General features: G+C 35.6%; 1 protein-coding gene across 1 annotated transcript in view; it reads left to right on the plus strand.

Moving 5' to 3' along the window:
• The window catches only part of LOC150081122 (succinyl-CoA:3-ketoacid coenzyme A transferase 1, mitochondrial-like), a 233,504-nt gene extending 215,383 nt beyond the window's left edge, over positions 1-18,121 (plus strand). Inside the window, exons 15-16 of the mRNA XM_090380930.1 lie at positions 2,331-2,432; positions 18,071-18,121. Coding sequence (XP_090237056.1) covers positions 2,331-2,432; positions 18,071-18,121 — 153 coding nt within the window. The remainder of the gene's footprint in view (positions 1-2,330; positions 2,433-18,070) is intronic.
• Positions 18,122-20,083: the final 1,962 nt, after the last annotated feature.

The following is a 20,083-nucleotide window of genomic DNA, read 5'->3' on the forward strand; positions in this document are numbered from 1 at the left end:
GTAGTGTATACTATATACACTACTCTATAATACATATATACTACTGTATTCTGAATTAGATTATATTATGTTGTATTAGTATGTTAAATGTTCTTTTGCTGATTTTGTGAATTATTAATATAATGATGACCATTTTTCTAATGCCCGTGGGGGGTCACTATAAAGAGCTTTGACAATGTGTGTATGTATATATATTTATAAAATTAGAAAGTAAATAGAATGACACAGTCAAATGGAAAATAAAGTGAGAGTTAAATAAACTAAACCTAAATAAGAAGGGAGGAAAAGAAAAACCAATAACATGAATTCTAGAGTGTGTGCAAAATGGGGAAACAATAGAAAGAGAACCAACCCAATGCATGGCTGATCTTAGGCACACACCCCACAAATTAATTAACAAGAGAAAACTGTGGGAATATGAAAGTCTAAGCATATCAGCAGCATAGTGCATGCATTTTTTTGTACCCTTACCCTTTCTAGAGTACATACATTTTCCCAGAGTATATATGCAGTATAAATTAACATTTTCAAGTTTGTGTCAAGGGAAGATTTACATATATTTATATATCATTAACCATGTCAAGGGTATAGTTAAATATACTCTTAAATATACCTTAAATATACCCTGTGCTGCCATCTATTTTATGTGGATTCATCTATAAATAGCATTTGCTTTCAGGTTCATAATTGGTCCCTTTCAAATGTACCATCACTATTTTCTTTGTTATTAGCTATGGCTCCTTAGTTAGATAAATGGGTTTACCAAAGCTCAAATTAATATACTTTTTGGGAATTCCAAACTGGATATGGATGTTAATAGTGAAATAGAAGTAGTGGATATTGGCACATATGCAAAGAAAGTAATGACAGGATAGAGAAAATTTAAAACATGGAAAAATTATGTAAACTTTGAAGAGCACTTTCTAATTTCCAGTGAAAATAAGGTAATTTCATGTCAAGTTTTAGTATTAGTAATGGCAAAATGAAGCAAGATTGTAGTGCATGAGCAAAAAAAAAAAAAAAAAACATGCACTACCCACTTCATTTTTTATCCCTTAAAATAATTTGTCAGTTCCTTTAAATTTATTCAAATTGCTCACCTCCAGAACATCAAATGGAAGTTTGGTGTTCTTGAAGTGAGTTACTCTGGCTGAAAGCAATTTGCTTTCTGGCTAATTTCCTAATTTCCAGATGCTGTAAGTTACAGTATCTGGAATGATGCTGTAATTTCCAAATGCTGTAACTTACAGATGCAAATTTTTCTTTAGTTGGAGTACCCCTTTTGTTCTTAAATAATCTTGTTGCACTTCTCTGCACCCAGCAGGTCTAGATCCTTCCAATGATGTTGCCTAACAAATTACCTTATATATTAGGATAATGACCTCCTTATCATTACTGGAAAAATTGCTACATATCATTAACAGAATTCCCATGGCTGTCCTAGCAGCTTGTCTAAGGTATCCTTTTGTATCCTAAGTCATGAAGCTCTTTGAGCTTCATGACTTAGGATACAAAATTGTACATTCACCCCCCTAGGTCTTTTTCATTATTCACTACCCCAAGGTGAACCTGTTAGTAGTTTTAGCATTACATTATTTTTTTTTTTTTGATTCTGCAGAATTTGGTCAGCCTGTGTTCTCTATCATGTTTACACACATTCATACAGATCTGATATGTGGTAAACAATACAAACCAGTGCACTTTTAGGTGATTGCTTATTGCCCAAAAGCACAGCAGTCTATTATGGTAATCTGTAGTAGTCTATATGCTAAGGAATCCAGAAATTGCCAACCAGAATATGCATTAACTTGTATCAGTACAGGTTTATTTTTGTCTTTTGGCCTTGATCTTTCTTTCTTTCTTTCATTTACTGCATTGATTTCATATTTTTCCAAGATTAAGCCTGAGGAAGATCATAATAGTTCTCCAAATATTTGGTATTCATGCTGGATGCAGCCTTTGTAGATGCCGCTGTGATTGTTTGTGTGTTTGAATTTTTTTCTGGGGGTATCAGCAGCTGTGGTTATAGTGTGCTTATGGTGCCACTGTGAAATTCTGTATGTGCATCACTAGCGCTAAGTCTGGATACACAGGATTTGGGTATATTTGAGTTTTAGTGGTGCATTAGTAACGAAAGCTATAATGCACTGGGATAACGATATGGAGAGCAGAAATGTGCTAATTCTGCTCTCTGTATTCTTCAATATTTAACTACTGCAATTCAAAATGCAACAACGAAGTAATTCATTCTTACATCAGAGAGTGTTTGGAACACATGATTTTGAAATATAAGCAATTAAGAGTATTAGTGTTTTCTTTTATTTATGCAGGGTGTGTTTGAAGTAGATACAATGAAAGGATTAACCCTAACTGAAATTGCTGATGGAGTAGATCTGCAAGATGTGAGAAAAACAACTGCATGCATATTTCAGGTAACTATTTTCAAAGATTTTAATGACTTATATTTCATTATGATTAAGATTTCACTCAGGCAGCTTGATTGTTCCGGATTAATCACTTCTGTTTTAAGACAGCTGTGCTGTTGACTTTATTTGCACTGCATATCTGATATGTAATTAAATTTGCAGTACCATGGCATATATTTAAAGTGGAATGCATCTCAGAGTAATTGACTCTCTTGCTTTATATTAAAACAAAGGCTCTTTTTATACACTTTACAGACAGTAGATTCCTGATTAATCAGGGTCTTTGCAGTCCTATTTAGTAGTGATTTATTTCATGTGGAGTCTCTACTTGACTGTGTGGAACAAGGAGCCACTTCTTTCCCTAACAAGATAACTTTAAACATTATGCAGTAATTTGAGATAATTTATATAATAATTTACCATTTGTAGGAAGGTCAACCAAGGGAAACAGAAATTTCTTTCTTACCATTTTCAAAAATAAATAATGTACACACATTAAATTTTATATTGACTCTTCCCACTACAGTATTGGAAGATTTTACATAAAATTCAATATAATAAATTTACATTTTTGTCACATTTGCAAGTTTTTTTAAATTATGTTTTTTATTTTATTTTATTTTTTAGCAGATTATCAAGGATTTCAATTATCTGGAGAAATTTATTTCCCAGTCACTCTAGATAATTAAGAGTATACTGTGTTTTCATTAGTATTGGTATTATCAAGATGATGTAAAGGACATCAGTCAAAAACAAAAAAAAAAAAAAAACCATATACACAGATTAAAGGCTGTTTGATGACTGTGTATATTTCATAGCAAATTTTACAACAAAGAATTTTAGCATGCTTCCTAAAATGAGGCTTGCAGATCTGTGTTCAGTACTTAAAATGTGGCCTTAACCATTGCCTTATACAGCAGAATAATTACCTCCTTATTCCTGCTAGCAAAATTCTTGTATATATATATATATATATAAGATATAAAAAAGATAAGATATTATTTTTCCTGTTTTTCCACATCCTTGTTTTCATATTCCATATATATATATATATATATATTGACAAAACCACATGGGCTGGCCTGTCTTAGCATCTCCTCTGCAATTTTCAGAAAACTTCATTCCTTACTGCACAGTTACCCCAGGGATTTTTTGTTCTGTACTATCTTTGAGGGTAGTACCACACAGGTGGTTTTTCTGGGATTACTACTACCCATATGTGGTGCCTGCATTTGTCAAGATTTTGTTGCAGTAGCATATCCTAATTACTGTCATTAAGCATCCTGCCAAGGATGCTTTAATGACAGTAATGATTTGTATCATCTGCAAAGGCCTGATACATTAAGGGGCATATTCACTAATAACATTAGTTCAAGAAGAGTAATGTCCGTTGATAATCACTCTGTGTTCTCCCATTCAACTATCCCTTTATTCATAGCAGTAACTTTCCCTTAATGCTGCACTGTTCCAGTTTTTACAACAGTCATTCATGTCCAACAGTATTTAATCAGATATTTGCAGAGGAATAAGCAAATGAAAAATGTGCAATTGTTGAAATAAATTTGAAAATAGATGTAGCATTTCAATATGAAGATGATAGGATATCATGTATGTAAACAAAATAAGAAAAACCAACTAGGCTCCAGAAATCCCCCCCCCAGTCCATGTCTATTCATTTTATTTATCTCCATCTGTCTTGTAATTCAAACTAATGCCTGTTATATTCTCATCATACCTATTTGTATTTAATAGACAAAATCGTTGATTAACATATAATACCTTAAATAGGCACAATACATTGTGCCTGTTTGTACTTCTCATTGTACTTAGAAATGCTGATTTAGTTGGACTCAGAGCTGGTCTGCCACAGCTTAACTGTAATTTGAAATCATTTTTTCAGTGGCATAGGTGCTAATAAATGATAATAATTTTTTTTTTTTTATGTAGACCCCAAACATGAGAGGTATTAGAACCTAGCACTTAGTACCGTACTTGGGTTGGAGGTTGAGAAGACGAAAGAAGATATTTGTTGACATTGGACTTGAACTTCTTTAGACTGTAATTTTCAGGAAATAGGTATAAAGGAAGGTTGTTCCAGAAAATGGCAGTTGAATGAATAAATGAGGAAGATGAAAAGTTGGTTTTGTGAGTTTGAAGTTGGACAGTAAATGGATGTTGGCTGGTGTTCGGACTATTTTGAAAGAGAGAGTGGGAATTATAGAAGCCAATTCAGAAGAACAGTGCCCTTGAAAATATCTGTAAAAGAGGCATGCAGCAGAAACAGTACATCTATGAGACAGCGAGTGGAGAGACTCTGTTAGAGATGAATCATTAATTAACCAAACTGCCCTCTTCTGAACGGAATCAAGAAGTCTGAGGGAGATTTTGGGAGCACAACCCCAGAATGTGGGAACAATATTCCAATGTAGGGCAAATTTTTGATTTGTACAGAGTGAGCAGCTGTTTGGAAGAAAAGTAACGCCAAGAGCAAAAGAGAAAACCAAGTTTTTTAGATGCAGAGGAAGCAATATTTGTAATGTGCTTGTGCCAAGAGAGATTAGAAGTCACGGTAATCCCGAAAAGAGATATACCATTTTGCCTAGAAATCGGAGTGTCACCAAAGATAAGCATAGGGGCAGAATAATCCTTTTTGTGAGATATAAGACAAGGCTGAGTTTTAGAAGGATTGAAATCAACTAGTTGTCTTTACTGGAGAATTACCTGAAGATCGGCATTTAAGGAATTGGTAGCAGATTTTCGAGAAGTTGAAGCTGATTGAGCAGGGCAAGGTTTCTCAAAATGGAAAGTGGAATGCAATGTGTTATCATCCGCAAAACTATGGATAGGATTTCCAGTCAATGGAAGAAGGTCATTAATATACAAGACGAAAAGAGTGGGGGAAAGAACTAAACCTTGTGGGACACTGGCATTAGTGGAGAAGTTAGAAGACAGGGAGCCATCTACCATCACCCTCAGTGAGCGATCAGAGAGAAAACTGGATAACCAATGGCAAAAAAACAGTTGGCAAACTATAAGATGGAAGCTTGTTTAGAAGTGCTTTATGCCAAACATGATCAAAAGTCTTTGAGATGTCTAGAGCAACTACTTGTGTTTCACCAAACCTTTCCATTGAATTAGTCCATAAATGGGTATTTTTTTTTTCCCTTGTTAGTTGTTGGCGCATCAGCTTCTATGGCCATAATGCACCTCCCAAAGTTTTTGCATTTTACTGTGATCCAAGCCCGAGACGGGAATCAAACCCGCGACCTTTGGGTTGCCAGGTTGCACTTTACCTACCTGGCTAGTCCGGTCGGCCATAAATGGGTAACATAAGCCAGAATATCACCAGTGGATCGACACTGACGGAATCCATACTGGCGATCGTTGATCAGATGGAAAGTTTCTAGGTAGTTTCTAAGAGTTGGCGGTTAATTGATTCCTCCATTACTTTAGAAAGAATATAAGTAATTGCAATGGGATGATAATTGGATGGGAGGAATTTGTCACCCTTTTTTAGGAACTGGTTGGATATGAGCAAATTTCCAAGCACAAGGAAAAACACCTTTGGAATAAGAAAGTGAAAAAAGACGGCAAAGAACAGGAGTAAGTTCAGTAGCACAGGTTTTGAGAACAAGTGGAGAAATACCATTGGGACCTGGAGCTTTCTTAGCATCAAGATTCGTCAAAATCCTTCTGACATCCTTTTGATGGAAGACCGAGCATGTTGGGAATGCTGGGAGGTGTTTTACCAAGATCATTAATACATGAGCTGGAAGAAAAATGGGATGCTATCGAGTGAGCTTTATCCTTGGCTGAAGTGACAACAGAACCATCTGGTTTGGACAGAGGTGGGAGCAGAGATGGTCAAAAGATGCGGCCAATAGCAAGAAGCAAGTTTTCTACTCTTGACCTGTTCAAACTCTAGTTTGGACTGATTAATAACTGCTTTACAATTGTTGCAAGCTTTAGTGTAGGCAGAAAATGAAACTGAAGAATTAGAAACAAGCCAATTACGATATGCACAGTTCTTCTCTTGAACAGCCTTAGCACATTTATTGGAAAACCATGGTTTAGATAAAGGAGGAGATTTTAAAGTGGAGTGTGGAATAAAGGATTCCATTCCTGCAAGAATAATTTTACTGACACGATCTGAGCAAACGTTGACATCAGAAGTTTTGAAACAGTAATCAGACCAAGGAAAAGAAGAAAAGAAATCTCGCAGGTCATCCCATTTTGCATTCTTGTAAGGCCAAACAATACAAGGTTGGGAATAGCCATGAGATAAAGGCTCCATTGGAGAAGAGACAATCACCAAGTTGTGATCTGAAGTGCCTAAAGGACCTCTCACTTCGACTGTGTACTTAGAAGGGTTGTTTGTGAGAAAAAGATCAAGCGTGTTGGCTGTATGGTTAGGATTATCTGGTATTCTTGTAGGTAAATGAACAATTTGTGCAAGGTCATTAGTAATTACAAAAGCCTCAGCATCTCAACCAAGCTGGGTCAGTGTGGCTTGAAAACGGAAGCCAGCTGGAGTTGTGAACATTAAAATCACCAAGGAAAATTACCTCACTGTTAGGAAAGTTTGACTGCAGAAAGTCAAGTTGCAAAGAGAGGAAGTCAAAGAACTCTAAGTGATTAGTGGAGTTGTTGTTGTTGTTGTTATTTGGTTTTTAGGAGCATTAGCAACTAAGGCCATATTGCTCCGGGGATATGCGGTGGTCGTTCCGTCACCTTTCCGCATCCCCCGTATTTGGTGGTCATGGGCTAGAACCCCGGTCTAATCAAGAAGCGTGTGCTGTACACTGCTGCTCCTGGCCACCTGGCTACAGAGGTGCCCTTAGTGGAGTTGGGAGAATGGTAGAGACAACAGATGAATTTGACACAATGAGGTAGAGATATTTTAAGCCAGAGAAGATCGAAAAGAGGAGATTCCAAATTACCAAGTCTTTGACAGGGAATATCAGAGCAGACTTCTGCACAAGTACCACCTTTGAGGTGAAAGGAATCATACAGCGAATAATTTGGGCAACTGAGATGAGCAGTAGTTGAATCAACTGATAACTGATATTCTGTCAGAAAAAGTACATGGGGTATGGCAGACTGCAAGTGGAAATGGACGTCGTTGAGATTAGAATTGAGACTACGTATATTTGTGAAATGAATTAGGAAGTGTTTGGGAGGTTTAGATCTTTTTGCAGATAAGCTTACTCCATTAGTTTGACAATTCATGGTGTATTCAATTGTAAGAAAAAGTGGGAGCGACATGCTATATGAAGTAATGAAATTTTTGGATATGGCGTACACATGGTAAGAATATACCCAGATCCTTGACATAATGTGGCCTCGACAATGCTTCCTCGCATACACACTACTCGGACTCCCTCCAGTCACTATCTGGCAGAGTAGAGGTAGCAAGATTATGCACTAACTGATCCGGAAGCCTCTAGAGACTTACCAATATGTTCGGTCCGGTGTACTAACTAGCGGACGGCCTGCGAACACCATTTAAGAGCTGTACCCTCGAAATGTAAGGAATATTGGATCTCCCCACGATGTTCATCATAACCTCAAAAGTCATCAGTCATACTGCATGATGGAAGAGATGGGGAACAGTTGACCAGAACTTAGCTCTGGAGACTATACATGGGTTCCACCACTTCAAGCCTCCAATAAGCAAAGTGGTGGTATTGCACTGGTTGATGAGAGTTATCTGTCACCTAGTACTGCCTGGCAACACAGAGGGGTGGCATTCCTCCATGTGGTGTGGGCGCCACACCTCGACCCCTGTTCACACCTGGGTGGTCACCCACCATGTACTTGTGCATAGAGGTTATACCCAGGATTACTAACAGTCCCACCATCGTGAAGGTGCAAGTAGAGGATTTGGCTGTCACAGACCATCCGGACTTCGCCGAAATTGGGTCCACTTGACTTGAGTGTCACCTGAATATCAGTTCCGTCAGCGTTTTAGACTCCCAGGTAGCAAGTACAGCTTGTCTGGTATATCTGAGAGAATGTCTGTGACAACCTCAAGGACCAAATTAAACTGCTAATCATAATAATTTGCTTATTCATATTATTATTATTATTAGCCATATGGTGCAAGGAAGCCTGAGGCTTATGCTGCACCAGCCAAAAAAATTCTCGAGTTATCCTGAGAGAGAGAGAGAGAGAGATAGCAAGGAATCACAACAAGAAAGAGAAGAATCATGATATCCAGCTCAGGACCCTGGGTTTGCTATTACAGTGACAATGTTGATGGGATTCTTCCTCTTGATCTGATGCTTGAAGGGGGCATAGATTCAAACTGAGGAAAGGCAGTTGTAGAATAGATGTACGGAAGTTTGCCTTTAGCCAGCGGGTAATTTATTGCTGGAACAAACTTCCATCTGTTGTTGTGGAAGTTGATAAATAAATAAATTCAAGGCAAGAACTAGACAAACATTTGGAATGAATGGATCAGTGAAATGGGAAGGGTTTTTTTTTTTTGGCTGATGCTGTATAGGCTTGCTTTCTTGCATCATGTGTCTCTACTAATGCTAATGCTAATGTGGGGGATTCCAATACCAAGTCCCCCATGGAAATAGCTCCGATAGTATTGTGTACTGAATGCTTATTCACATCATTTATCATAGAACATAATCTTCCTCTGAGCTGTGATAATCATGCAGGCACATTGTTTCAGAAATATATTTTCTGCATGTGAAACAACAGAAACAGCAGGCATTGTTGGTGAAATTGGATATAGAGGGAAAGAGATAATTATTTTCATATCATTGGCCCTCAGTCTGTTCTTCCAGACTGCTTGTAGTATTGAATAAGATGATTATGTTAGAGTCAATACCTCTAGATGTGAGCCAGTGTGCTCTGCACGACTAAGAACTGGCTGGAGAGCAAGAGTGCATTGTAGTGGCCGCACTGCAGTCTTTGGAGCAGTTTTCACATCAAGACAAAATGGGAGAGAAGTAGTGTTATCGTTTTTCAAGGATAGTAGACTCCTGATTAACTGCATAAAAACTTATTTATGCTCATAAGTAGTAAATGGAGTTGACTACCTGATTAGGGAGCAATCTCTTCAATACTGTGTTAAATGGAAAAGTTTGGTTTGGAATCTGTGTGTCTTTTATGTTTCACTATAACTCTGGACATGGCATCATACATCCATGCATCATGCGAGTCTTCCATCACAGCTCAACTGTGTTTTGATTTTAGTCTAATTAATAATGGATTCACAAGAGAAAATAACCAGTCAGTTCTTACCTGTGACCTATGTAATTGATAGTCCACCAGAAACATTTGATACAGACCATGGCCCATTCTAATTGTGATATCACCACTCCCAAATTCTTAAACCTGCAGAATTGCAAAAGTGGTAATCTAGATACCTTGGGATGAGTTAATAACATAGCAGCAGTAGTCTGACTTGTAACTCTGTTGACCCTCTGGATAAACAGTGTAGCAAAACATACTGCCTCAAAAATAATGATGATCATCCCCGGTGGGGACTGTGGACCTAAATACTTCCAATCTCAGGCAGTGTCAGCATAAAATGTGAAATAGGTTAAATAATAAAGACGAAAATGAACTCATGCCGATTTCAGTTGTCTCAAGTCCAGAATAATGATAGTCATTAAACAAATGTTTTCTTTTCCCCCTTCTGTGTCTGGAATTGATCTGATTCTTTGGATTCTGTCACATTTCATTTTTATGGCTCTGTATCTCTACTTTGTTTGGTTGGAATGAAGCTGGAATTAGTTTGAATGACTGTAAATGCAGTATATGGATAGTAGAGAATGGAGTCCCAGTATTGAGATGAATCTCTTTTGTAAATTATTACGCAGAAAATTAGTTTCCTGATACGCCACTCTAGACTGACAACACCTACCGTCTGTTTACACCTACTGTCTGTTAGAGATAATTATTTCCATATCATTGGAGAGAGCAGTGCTCGCTCGGTAAACAGACGGTAGGTGTTGTCAGTCTGAAGCAAAGTCAAGAACGATATATTGATTGACAGGTAAGCGTGGCAAATGATATGCTGATTGGTGCACGAACACAACACACGATAACATCGGTTTAGTAGCACTCAGAAACACTAATGGTAACTTGCCCTAATGAACGCTTTCCATAATAGTGAAAAAAGGTCAGGTTCCTTCCACTTGAATCCCATGGAAGCTTTACCCCCCTCCCGAAGTGGTGGGGGTAACCTAGCCTTTTTTCTTTAGAATCACAGTCATATTTAGAAATACATTTATAAAAAAATAAATTTTTTTATGACTGTATTTTTATTTTCTTGTTCAATAATATACTCTAAGGGTGAAAAAAGGTCAGGTTACCTCCACTTGAATCCCATGGGAGATTGAACCCCTCCCGAAATGGAGGGGGTAATGTAACCTTTTTTCTCTAGAATCATGGGTGGACTAGCACATAAATTGTTTATTAACATTTTATTTTCCTTACAAATTTCTTCCATCTTTAAAAGATTCATCGCTACTATTACCTCTTTACCATTCATCACAAAACTATTATGCACCGTTCTTTACTCATAAATATACATTATAATGCCAACCAATAGCTTGTTGTCTGTTGCGCCCACCACCAATCATTTCATTTTTTGCCACGCCTACCTGTCAATCAATATATCCTTCTCGATTTTGGCTCCAGACCGATAACACCTACTGTCTGTTTACTGAACGAGCAGTGCTAGAGTCCGGTGTCGGGAAACTAATTTTCCGCATAACTTATCCGACGTTTCTCGTTGTTCTCGTGTTTGCTTTCTTTACCTTAGCCGAAAGGGGGTTCTATATTGACATATATAAAATGCAAAAGTTTAGGCAAATTATTGTCTGAATGTGCAGTGAAAGAAGATAATTTTTCAGTTAGTGCAATAACTAATTCTAGAGCTGTTCACGAATTTATCATGAAAAGGGGCTATGAAATGCCACAGAGTCGAGCAACAGTAAGAAAGTTAATTGTATCATTTTGTAAGGAGGTAAAATTGAAACAGAAAAATGAATTCAAAAAGTTAATTAACAATACCTATCAAACAATAATGTCAAATTTTCCGTAACAGTTGATGAATGGACTAGTTTTACTATGAAGCATTATCTTAATGTGACTTTACACCTAGAAAAAAGTAATTATAATTTGGGACTGATTTACATAAAAGGTAGTTACAACGCCCTTCACACTAAAGAAATTGTGAAGAATAAACTACAAGAATTCGGCATTGAATTTGAAAATGACATTGTTGCATCTACACATGACGGTGCAAAGGTGATGCAAAAGTATGGTTTGTTAACTGGAGTTGAGAATCAGTTATGTTATAGTCACACTATTCACTTAGCTGTTCTTGACGTTTTTTATCAAAAGAAAAAGAAATCACTTGATGCAGAAGTTAATGAAGATGAAACTGATGACATATCCAATTCTGATGATGACTTACAATTAGAAAATACTTTAGATATTACGTATCAGAATAATAATGAACTGGAGTTAACAGAAAATTTAAATACAGTTGTACTGAGCACTTATAAAAGTTTTTAAAAATTCAAGTGTGAAAAATTCAATTCTTCAAAAATATATACAGGAACTCCCCGACTTACGTGATACTCAACTTACGGAAATCGACTTTACGTAAGTTTTTGCCGGCCGGTGCAAACTGAAAAAAATCGTGGAAACTTATTTTGCATCTCATAGGAATAAATTGTAATGTGATCGTAATGTGAACCCAATAACACTGTTTTTTTTTTTTTTTTTGTAATACATTCCAAGTCCTTGGAAATTGATAATTTCGCTATATTACTAAGCTATTTATCTCTCTAAAAGGTCATATTTATAATGGAAATTGCACTATCCTTTCATCATTATCATATGTTCCTGTTATAAGAATCAATTTTGAATGTCTTTGTGATATTTTTCCAAAGCACGTTCCTGGAGGTTATGACCAAAAAACAATAAAAACAATTTGCACTTTTCAGTTTATTGGCCTTTTCTCTAGTGCATCTAATTATAAAAGGGTATTAAACTAGATCTTATTGCATTTGAAATTTTGACTGAAATTTTCTATCATATAAAAAACAAATTTTCAGAAACTTCTCTTCATTCCTATTTATGTATTACAATGATGAAGGGAAAGCGACCAACGAAAAGTGCAAGTGGTGGTAGTGCCAGGAAACGAAACAAAATTGATTTAGAAATGAAGATGATTAAGAAGTATAAAGCAGGACAAAGTTTGTCATTTATTGCAAGGGAATTAGGTGTCGCTGCTTCAACAGTGAATACTATTTTAAAGGACAGTACACGTATAAAAGAACATGCCAAAGGAACAACGCACTTAAGATCAACAGCGTTCAGATGCTATATTGAAGATGGAACAGCTGTTAATAATATGGATGGAAAATCAGATTCAGAAGCAGGTGCCCCTGGGTCTAATGACCATTCAAGCAAAACAACAAGTATTTATAGAGATATTAAGATTAAGTGCGGCAAATCCCAACACAAGTTCATGACAAGCAATGGGTGGTTTAATAGGTTCAAGCATTGCGCTGGTTTCCACAACTTTAAAGTATGCAGTGAAGTCACCAATGAAGGTTCTGCAGCTGTAGAGAAATTTTGTGATGTGTTGGAAAAAATTATTGATGAAGGCGGCTATTCAATGCAGCAAATTTTTAACGTTGACAAGACTGCTCTTGTCAACGTTAAAAATTTGCTCTTCTCAAGACTGTATTGGAAAAAAAAAATGCCAGATTGAACATACGTTGCCAAAGAGGAAAATACAATGCCAAGTTTCAAGGCATCAAAAGATGGGGCCATGTTCTTGCTTGGGACTAATGCAGTGGGAGATTACAAATTAAAACCACTTCTGGAAATCCTCGTGCATTTAAGGGCATCAATAAAGTCACCCTACCCATGCATTTCCAATCGAACCAGAGAGCATGGATAACAGTATCTCTCTTTGAGGATTGGTTTAAATGCTGCTTCATTCCCAAGGTCGAAAAATATTTGTAAATACAACGACGTTCCTTTCAAGATTTTGCTTCTATTAGATGCTGGACATCCTACGCATCCAGATGATTTCATTTTAAATGTGAGAGTCATATTTCTACCGCCAAACACAACTTCACTCATCCTACCTATGGATCATGGCGTTATTTCGAATTTAAATGCATGCTATTTACGCACAACATTTGGTCAGCCATTGTCAGCAGTAGATGATGAGAAAAATTTTACATTAAGAGACTTTTGAAAATCTTACGGTATTTACCATGCCATCTTAAACTTTAATAAGGCCTGGGCAGAAATTACTATAAGTTGTTTAAATGGCGCATAGAAGAAAATATGGCCCACAGCATATAAAAGGCTTCGAAGGATTTGAAAAAGATGAATCATATGAAGAGGTTACAGATAAGATTATAAAGGTTGTAGAGCTACTTCGGTTGGAAGTTGATGCTTGTTTGTTTGTTATTTGGTTTTTAGGAGCATTAGCAACTAAGGCCATATTGCTCCGGGATATGCGGTGGTCATTCCCTGACCTTTCCGCATCCTCGGTATTTGGTGGTGATGAGCTCGAACCCCGGTCTAATCAAGAAGCATGTGCTACGCACTGCTGCTCCTTCCCACCTGGCTATGGAGGCACCCCAGGTTGATGCCAAAGACATGGAGGAGTTAATAGAGAAAGAAGAGAAGGAATTATCTAACAAAGAACTTATTGACTTGCAGGCAGCGATAGTGAAAGAAGTAAATGTTGACGAAGCTCAAGATGAACCAAAATGAGGAGCCAAGATGCTTCATCATCAGAGAGATGGCAATGGCATTTCATGAAATTGCATTGGCAATGGCGAGGTTTCAGAAGATGGTCCTGACAGCAAACGATTCTTAAAAGTTAACAGAGGGGAGAATATGCTTCCTTGCTACAAAGAAATCTGCGATGAAAATAAAAAAGCCACCATCCAGTCATCCATTAATATGTTCTTTTGTAAGGTTGAGCGGCCGACCTCTTCAAAATCTCCACAGCCCTCAACCTCCTCAGCGGCATACTTATGAGCTGAAGATGTTGATTCTGGCAATGATGCTCGAGAGGTAAAACTTACTGATGTTATGCCTGTCTCCTCTCTTTTTTTATAATTTTATAATTTTGAAATTTTTTTAAATTTCACACTTTTGTAATTTTTCCTGCGCATGAGATAAAAAATTGAATAAATTCAATAAATAATTCTATTTATATGTTCGTCGAACATTTCTTTTTTGATTCAATCAATTCAGCGAGCACAGTTGTGAGTGCTGCACAAGCATGGGGGAAATTCTAACTTACATAGCGTTCTGCAGAATGCAACCCTTATGTAAGTCCGGGAGTTTGTAGTTGAAGGAAAGGGGAAAGAATTAATTGTCATTATGTCTAGATGTGAAAATTAGATGGAATTCATTGATTCTAATGTTTGAAAGATTAGTTCTTGTTAAAAATTGTATTAAAAAAGCTCTACATGATGTGGGACAAAATCATGTATATTATGAGAGTGATTTCAAATCTATGGAATTATTAATAAAAATTTTAAAACCGATAGAATTAGGTGTAGTGGAACTTAACAAAGAAACAATGACATTGATGAATGCAGAAGGTATTTTAAAATTTATGTTTGCAAAACTTGAAGAAATAGACAATGATTTAAGTATCAAAATTTTAGAAGCATTAAAAAATAAAGTTTTTGAATGCAGGAATAAAAAATTAATATCTCTAATGAAATTTTACAAATGGGAAACCTGCCTGAAAATAATCAAGATCAAGATGATCTAAGCTATGTTCTAGTCAGTTTTATATCCATTTGCAAAAAAACATTAATTATGAGACTATTTCCTAATAAAGACACAAGTCTTTCTGAAAATAATGTTACTATGACGGATAGGTGCCTCCATAGCCAGGTGAGAAGGAGCAGCAGCAGTGCGTAGCACACGCTTCTTGATTAGACCGGGGTTCGAGCCCGTCACCACCAAATACGGAAGATGTGGAAAGGTCAGGGAATGACCACCGCATATCCCGGAGCAATATGGCCTTAGTTGCTAATGCTCCTAAAAACCAAATAACAAACAAACAACTATGACGGATAGTACCAAAACAAATAGTAACACTGACATAAATATGTCACTTGTCGATGAATTAAGAGTGACTCTTGATAGCTGTTTTAAGTCCAATAATTGTTCGAAAGCTGATGACATGCAGAAAGAAATGAAATTCTTTGTCAGTGGAAGTAAAGCCACGTTCTGTAGCAGTGGAAGTAAAGCCAACTTCCACTGCTACAGAACGAATTTTTTCTATGTACTCTACCATACAAACTAAGATTAGAAATAGAATTAATCCTGAACTTTTAGATGCACTTGATTTTTGAAAAAATAAATTTTCAAACAAAAAAAGAGCATGTTTTGTGTTTTTACGTAGTATACTTTGGTGTTTTGAAATTCTTTGCAGCTTGAAAATTGTTTGTTTTAATTGTAATAATTATTTAATAAGCAATAAATATTTTTACTTACTTTTTTTATATCATCGATTTGTTTATTTAATTCATGTTATTAATAAAAAATTGTAATTTTCAGCAGCATTTTATTGTACTACTTCCTATAAGCCAAAAAATGCATTGGTTAACTGGTTATCTAGTGCAAAAACAATTGGATAACCGGTTATTAGAAAACTGTGGTTATTTGACATCCCTAGTGGCATATGATAACTGTAATTATAAATCTGAACAATGTTTTAAAATTTTATCTTTTGACATTTTACTTAGCTCGTTAAAACATTGTAAAAAATTAAAATTGTTATTTTAAACCTCAAGCTGTTCAAAACGTTCACCTATTGCATTTCTTGTAGTGTCTGAAATGGCAAAAAATAAGTTTATTTTAAAATTATAGTTTGGTGTTGGCACAAATAAATTCATCTCCAGATCTTGGGTACTAGTCCATATTTTGACAAATGGACAGGAACAAAGCAGTGATTGGCAGATGCCGCTCACTGCTTTCCCCCCTCCACTGTCCTTCTAGCTTGATATGCCTAGGGTGTATTCCCCCCCCCCACTTGCCACTGTTTTTAAATCAGGAACTCGTTTTCCGATTTTAAAATAGTGGGATGGGGAGATAAACACCCTACTTCAGCTAAGCACCTCCCACCTCAACAACACAAAACAATCGGAAAGAAAATGCCTTCACAATAATCAAAGAACTCGACTGCACAATCACTCCGTTCTACAACCACACCCACTGCATGGAGACAAGTGGTTACCAAATAATCGAGTTTAGCCTCACAATCAAATTTTTTGTTTCCTTTTGGAAAATCGGTGTCAATTTGTAATGAGCTAGCAATTTTTGCTGCGTTTTCAAGTACATGTACAAAATGCTCATCTGTCCTAAAGTTTATAATTGTTTTCTTTAATTTTCTTAAATGTGTTAGTGATGTTAATATATCTGATTGTGTATTTTGTAATAATTTGCTTACAAAATTTACATTGGATAAATGTCAGACCAAATAATAGTAGAGCACATGAATTTAAAAAAGATCTAATTTTATTTGACAATGATTGAGACTGATCTTTTGTTTTTAAATCAAATTTATTATCACAATATAAAATACGACAAAACACATTCTTTGATACATTGAACTTTTAGTCTCCTTAGTCTTCGTTGTCTCTTTTAGTGTTTACAGAACATTGGTCTTCATTGCCTCTTAGTCTCAAGCATCACTTAGAATGTGATGCTTGGGAAACTTCATTGTGGCAACTGTTGAAGTAGCCATGGGAAAGTTTCTTGAAGTGAATGTGAGTGATATGTTAAAAAAGTATAACACAATATAATATATGCTTTCTAAGTTTATCCGATATATAGTTTGAATAAATAGTTGTCTGTCAATTACGTAAAACAAATAGAGACATTCACAAGGAGTTTGCACTTTGGAAAACAGTGGGCAGGTTTCCCAGATTTGCATGTGATTTATGATAACTGAAGGAGCAACACTGAATAATTTGTACATGATTCTTATTTCTTTACTTAAAAAAAAAATGATAATGATATATATATATCATTAGCAAAAATTTTCATTAAAAGGCAGATTATTGAGAATTTTGTAGTTTTGAATGCTGAATTTGAGATTTTATCATGCATTTTGAAAATTTAAATATTTTAGCCACAAAAATTTGATTCTCGAATGAAATAGAGTAGTTAAAATACATTGATAGCAAATGTGCAGATGTTTACATTTGCTATTTGGTTTCCATTAGTGTATAGCTGGTGCTGCCCTGAAGGCACCATTACTGAAAAATCCCTTTCAATCCCTTCTTTGGACATGGATGATGGTAATGCTGTCTTGATTGTGGATTTTGGTAGAGCTTATACGCATCGTACCTTTAAATAATAAAATAGTTTGAGTCCTCTCTCTCTCTCTCTTTTTTTTTTTTTTGAACATTCATTAATATCTGTCGACATTGTTTGACTTATAAATGTATAAGTTTTGCTGATATAGGAAACTTTTGGTTATCAGTTAAAAGAGCATGTTTTGTGTGTTTTTATGTAGCATACTTTGGTGTTTTGAAATTTTTTGCAGCTTGAAATTTAGTACTGTATGCTGATTACATTCAGATATTTAATAATAATTATTCTTTTTGTAGGTCTCCCCAGATCTTAAACCAATGCCACAAGTTGAGTTAAAATCAGAGTGAATGAAAAATAAAAACACTTATAATATTAGAACTTTTAATTTTTTTGAGAGTACAACTTGACTTAGAACACACACACACACACACACACACACACACACACACACACACACACACACACACACACACACACACACACACACACACAAACAAAATTTATATGCAATAATACAATGCAGCAGTGTAGTCTATTGAGCATTTTATCATAAACACAAATATAGATAAAACACAAAAAACACAATTAAAGAGCTATACATATCAATGGTGCATTACATAGTCTAGGGACCTCAGATCTTTTTTGACACTATAGTGATTTCACCACTCGTTACTTATTAGATCGAATTCCTCCTGTTGCCTATGGACAATAAGGATTTGATATACTGAGTTGTTCCGGGCTTTCCAGCTTGCATAACATGCAGATTAGTTCCTGAACACACACTCTTGCACATAATACACACAATACAAATTTTATGGCTTAGATGCTAATGTGCTATTAAAATCATAATAACAACAATAAGGGCCTCAGGTTTTGTTTGTTTTTTTTCTCAAATTGAAAAAAAAAAAAAGTTCTAATTTCAGATGTGATAATCACTTCTAATTTTCTATGCAGATTTTTAAAGAATGTTTTTTTTTTTTTTTTTTTTTTTTTTTGCCTATGAAAACTTGGTTAAGCCATAATGATATAGCATTATGGATCCATGGATTAATGATATAGCATCATGGATTTGTTTTCTGCATTAAAGTATTGGAGGATACTTTAATGTAGAAAACAATACAGCAGATTTTAACAGATATTTATTTAAAGTATACCCAGTATAAAATAAAAATAAAATATTTCCAGAAGCTTTCGGAACTCGTGTCCCTTTCTCAACTGACAGAATTTTTTGAATACATTACAAGCAAAGTGTGGCACGTTACTCATTCGTCATTGTTGTAGCACGGACGTGTGCTGCCTTGCGCCAGTGATCATCCATCAATAAAACCGTTTTATTGATGGATGATCACTGGCGCAAGGCAGCACACGTCCGTGCTACAACAATGACGAATGAGTAACGTGCCACACTTTGCTTGTAATGTATTCAAAAAATTCTGTCAGTTGAGAAAGGGACACAAGTTCCGAAAGCTTCTGGAAATATTTTATTTTTATTTTATACTGGGTATACTTTAAATAAATATCTGTTAAACTATGGACCCCAGTACTCCAGGCCCATTTGTCACAGCAGATTTTGTTGTTTTTTTTTAAATTTTTTAAAAGATGTGGTAGATTTTGCAGTAATACACCTCAAATCTGTCAGATTATTTAGCCATCTGTTAATTTATTTTGCAGCAGAGCTGCAGAAATTTGCACAAATGCAGTACTTTTATAAAATGTTTATGATGTACATATATATGTTTTTCCCCTCTCCAACAAAATGTTCTGCTTTTGAACAAAGTAGAACATTTTGCTTAATTGCTAAAAAGAAATTGCAGATGTTAAATGCATGTGCTATGCTTAAATGATGATGCTGTAAATATATATATATAAGTATAAAAGAGGCTATGTGTTGAATAAGTTAAATGATTATGAAAATGGCTCTTATAAAAACTCAAGTCAAAAAATTGCAAAATCCTTTTGATGACTGTGAAACTACATTATTACAAAGGTTATTCAAATATAAAATGAACAGATTAAATAAAAGCTAGTTATATTTAACAAACAACAAGGAATTATGCATGTCAGCCTTCAATGTGGCATTGTTGGTCTCTAGCAATTGTTACATGGTTCATCTCCCAGAAACTTGTGTTTTTCATGCAGCAAACTGGCCAAAGAATATGTGCCATTGGACACAAGATACTTAAACTTGATAGCCTTAGTTGCCTTGGTGCTTAACACACACCACAACTTGTCTACCAATAAAAAAAAAGGGAAGAGCATTTTTCCACTCTGGTGGGGGAGGGAATTATCCTGGAATTTAATGATCTCAC

Source organism: Mastigoproctus giganteus, chromosome 9 (assembly GCF_048544385.1).
Source record: "Mastigoproctus giganteus isolate SK-2022 chromosome 9, ASM4854438v1, whole genome shotgun sequence".
Lineage (NCBI taxonomy): Eukaryota > Metazoa > Arthropoda > Arachnida > Uropygi > Thelyphonidae > Mastigoproctus > Mastigoproctus giganteus.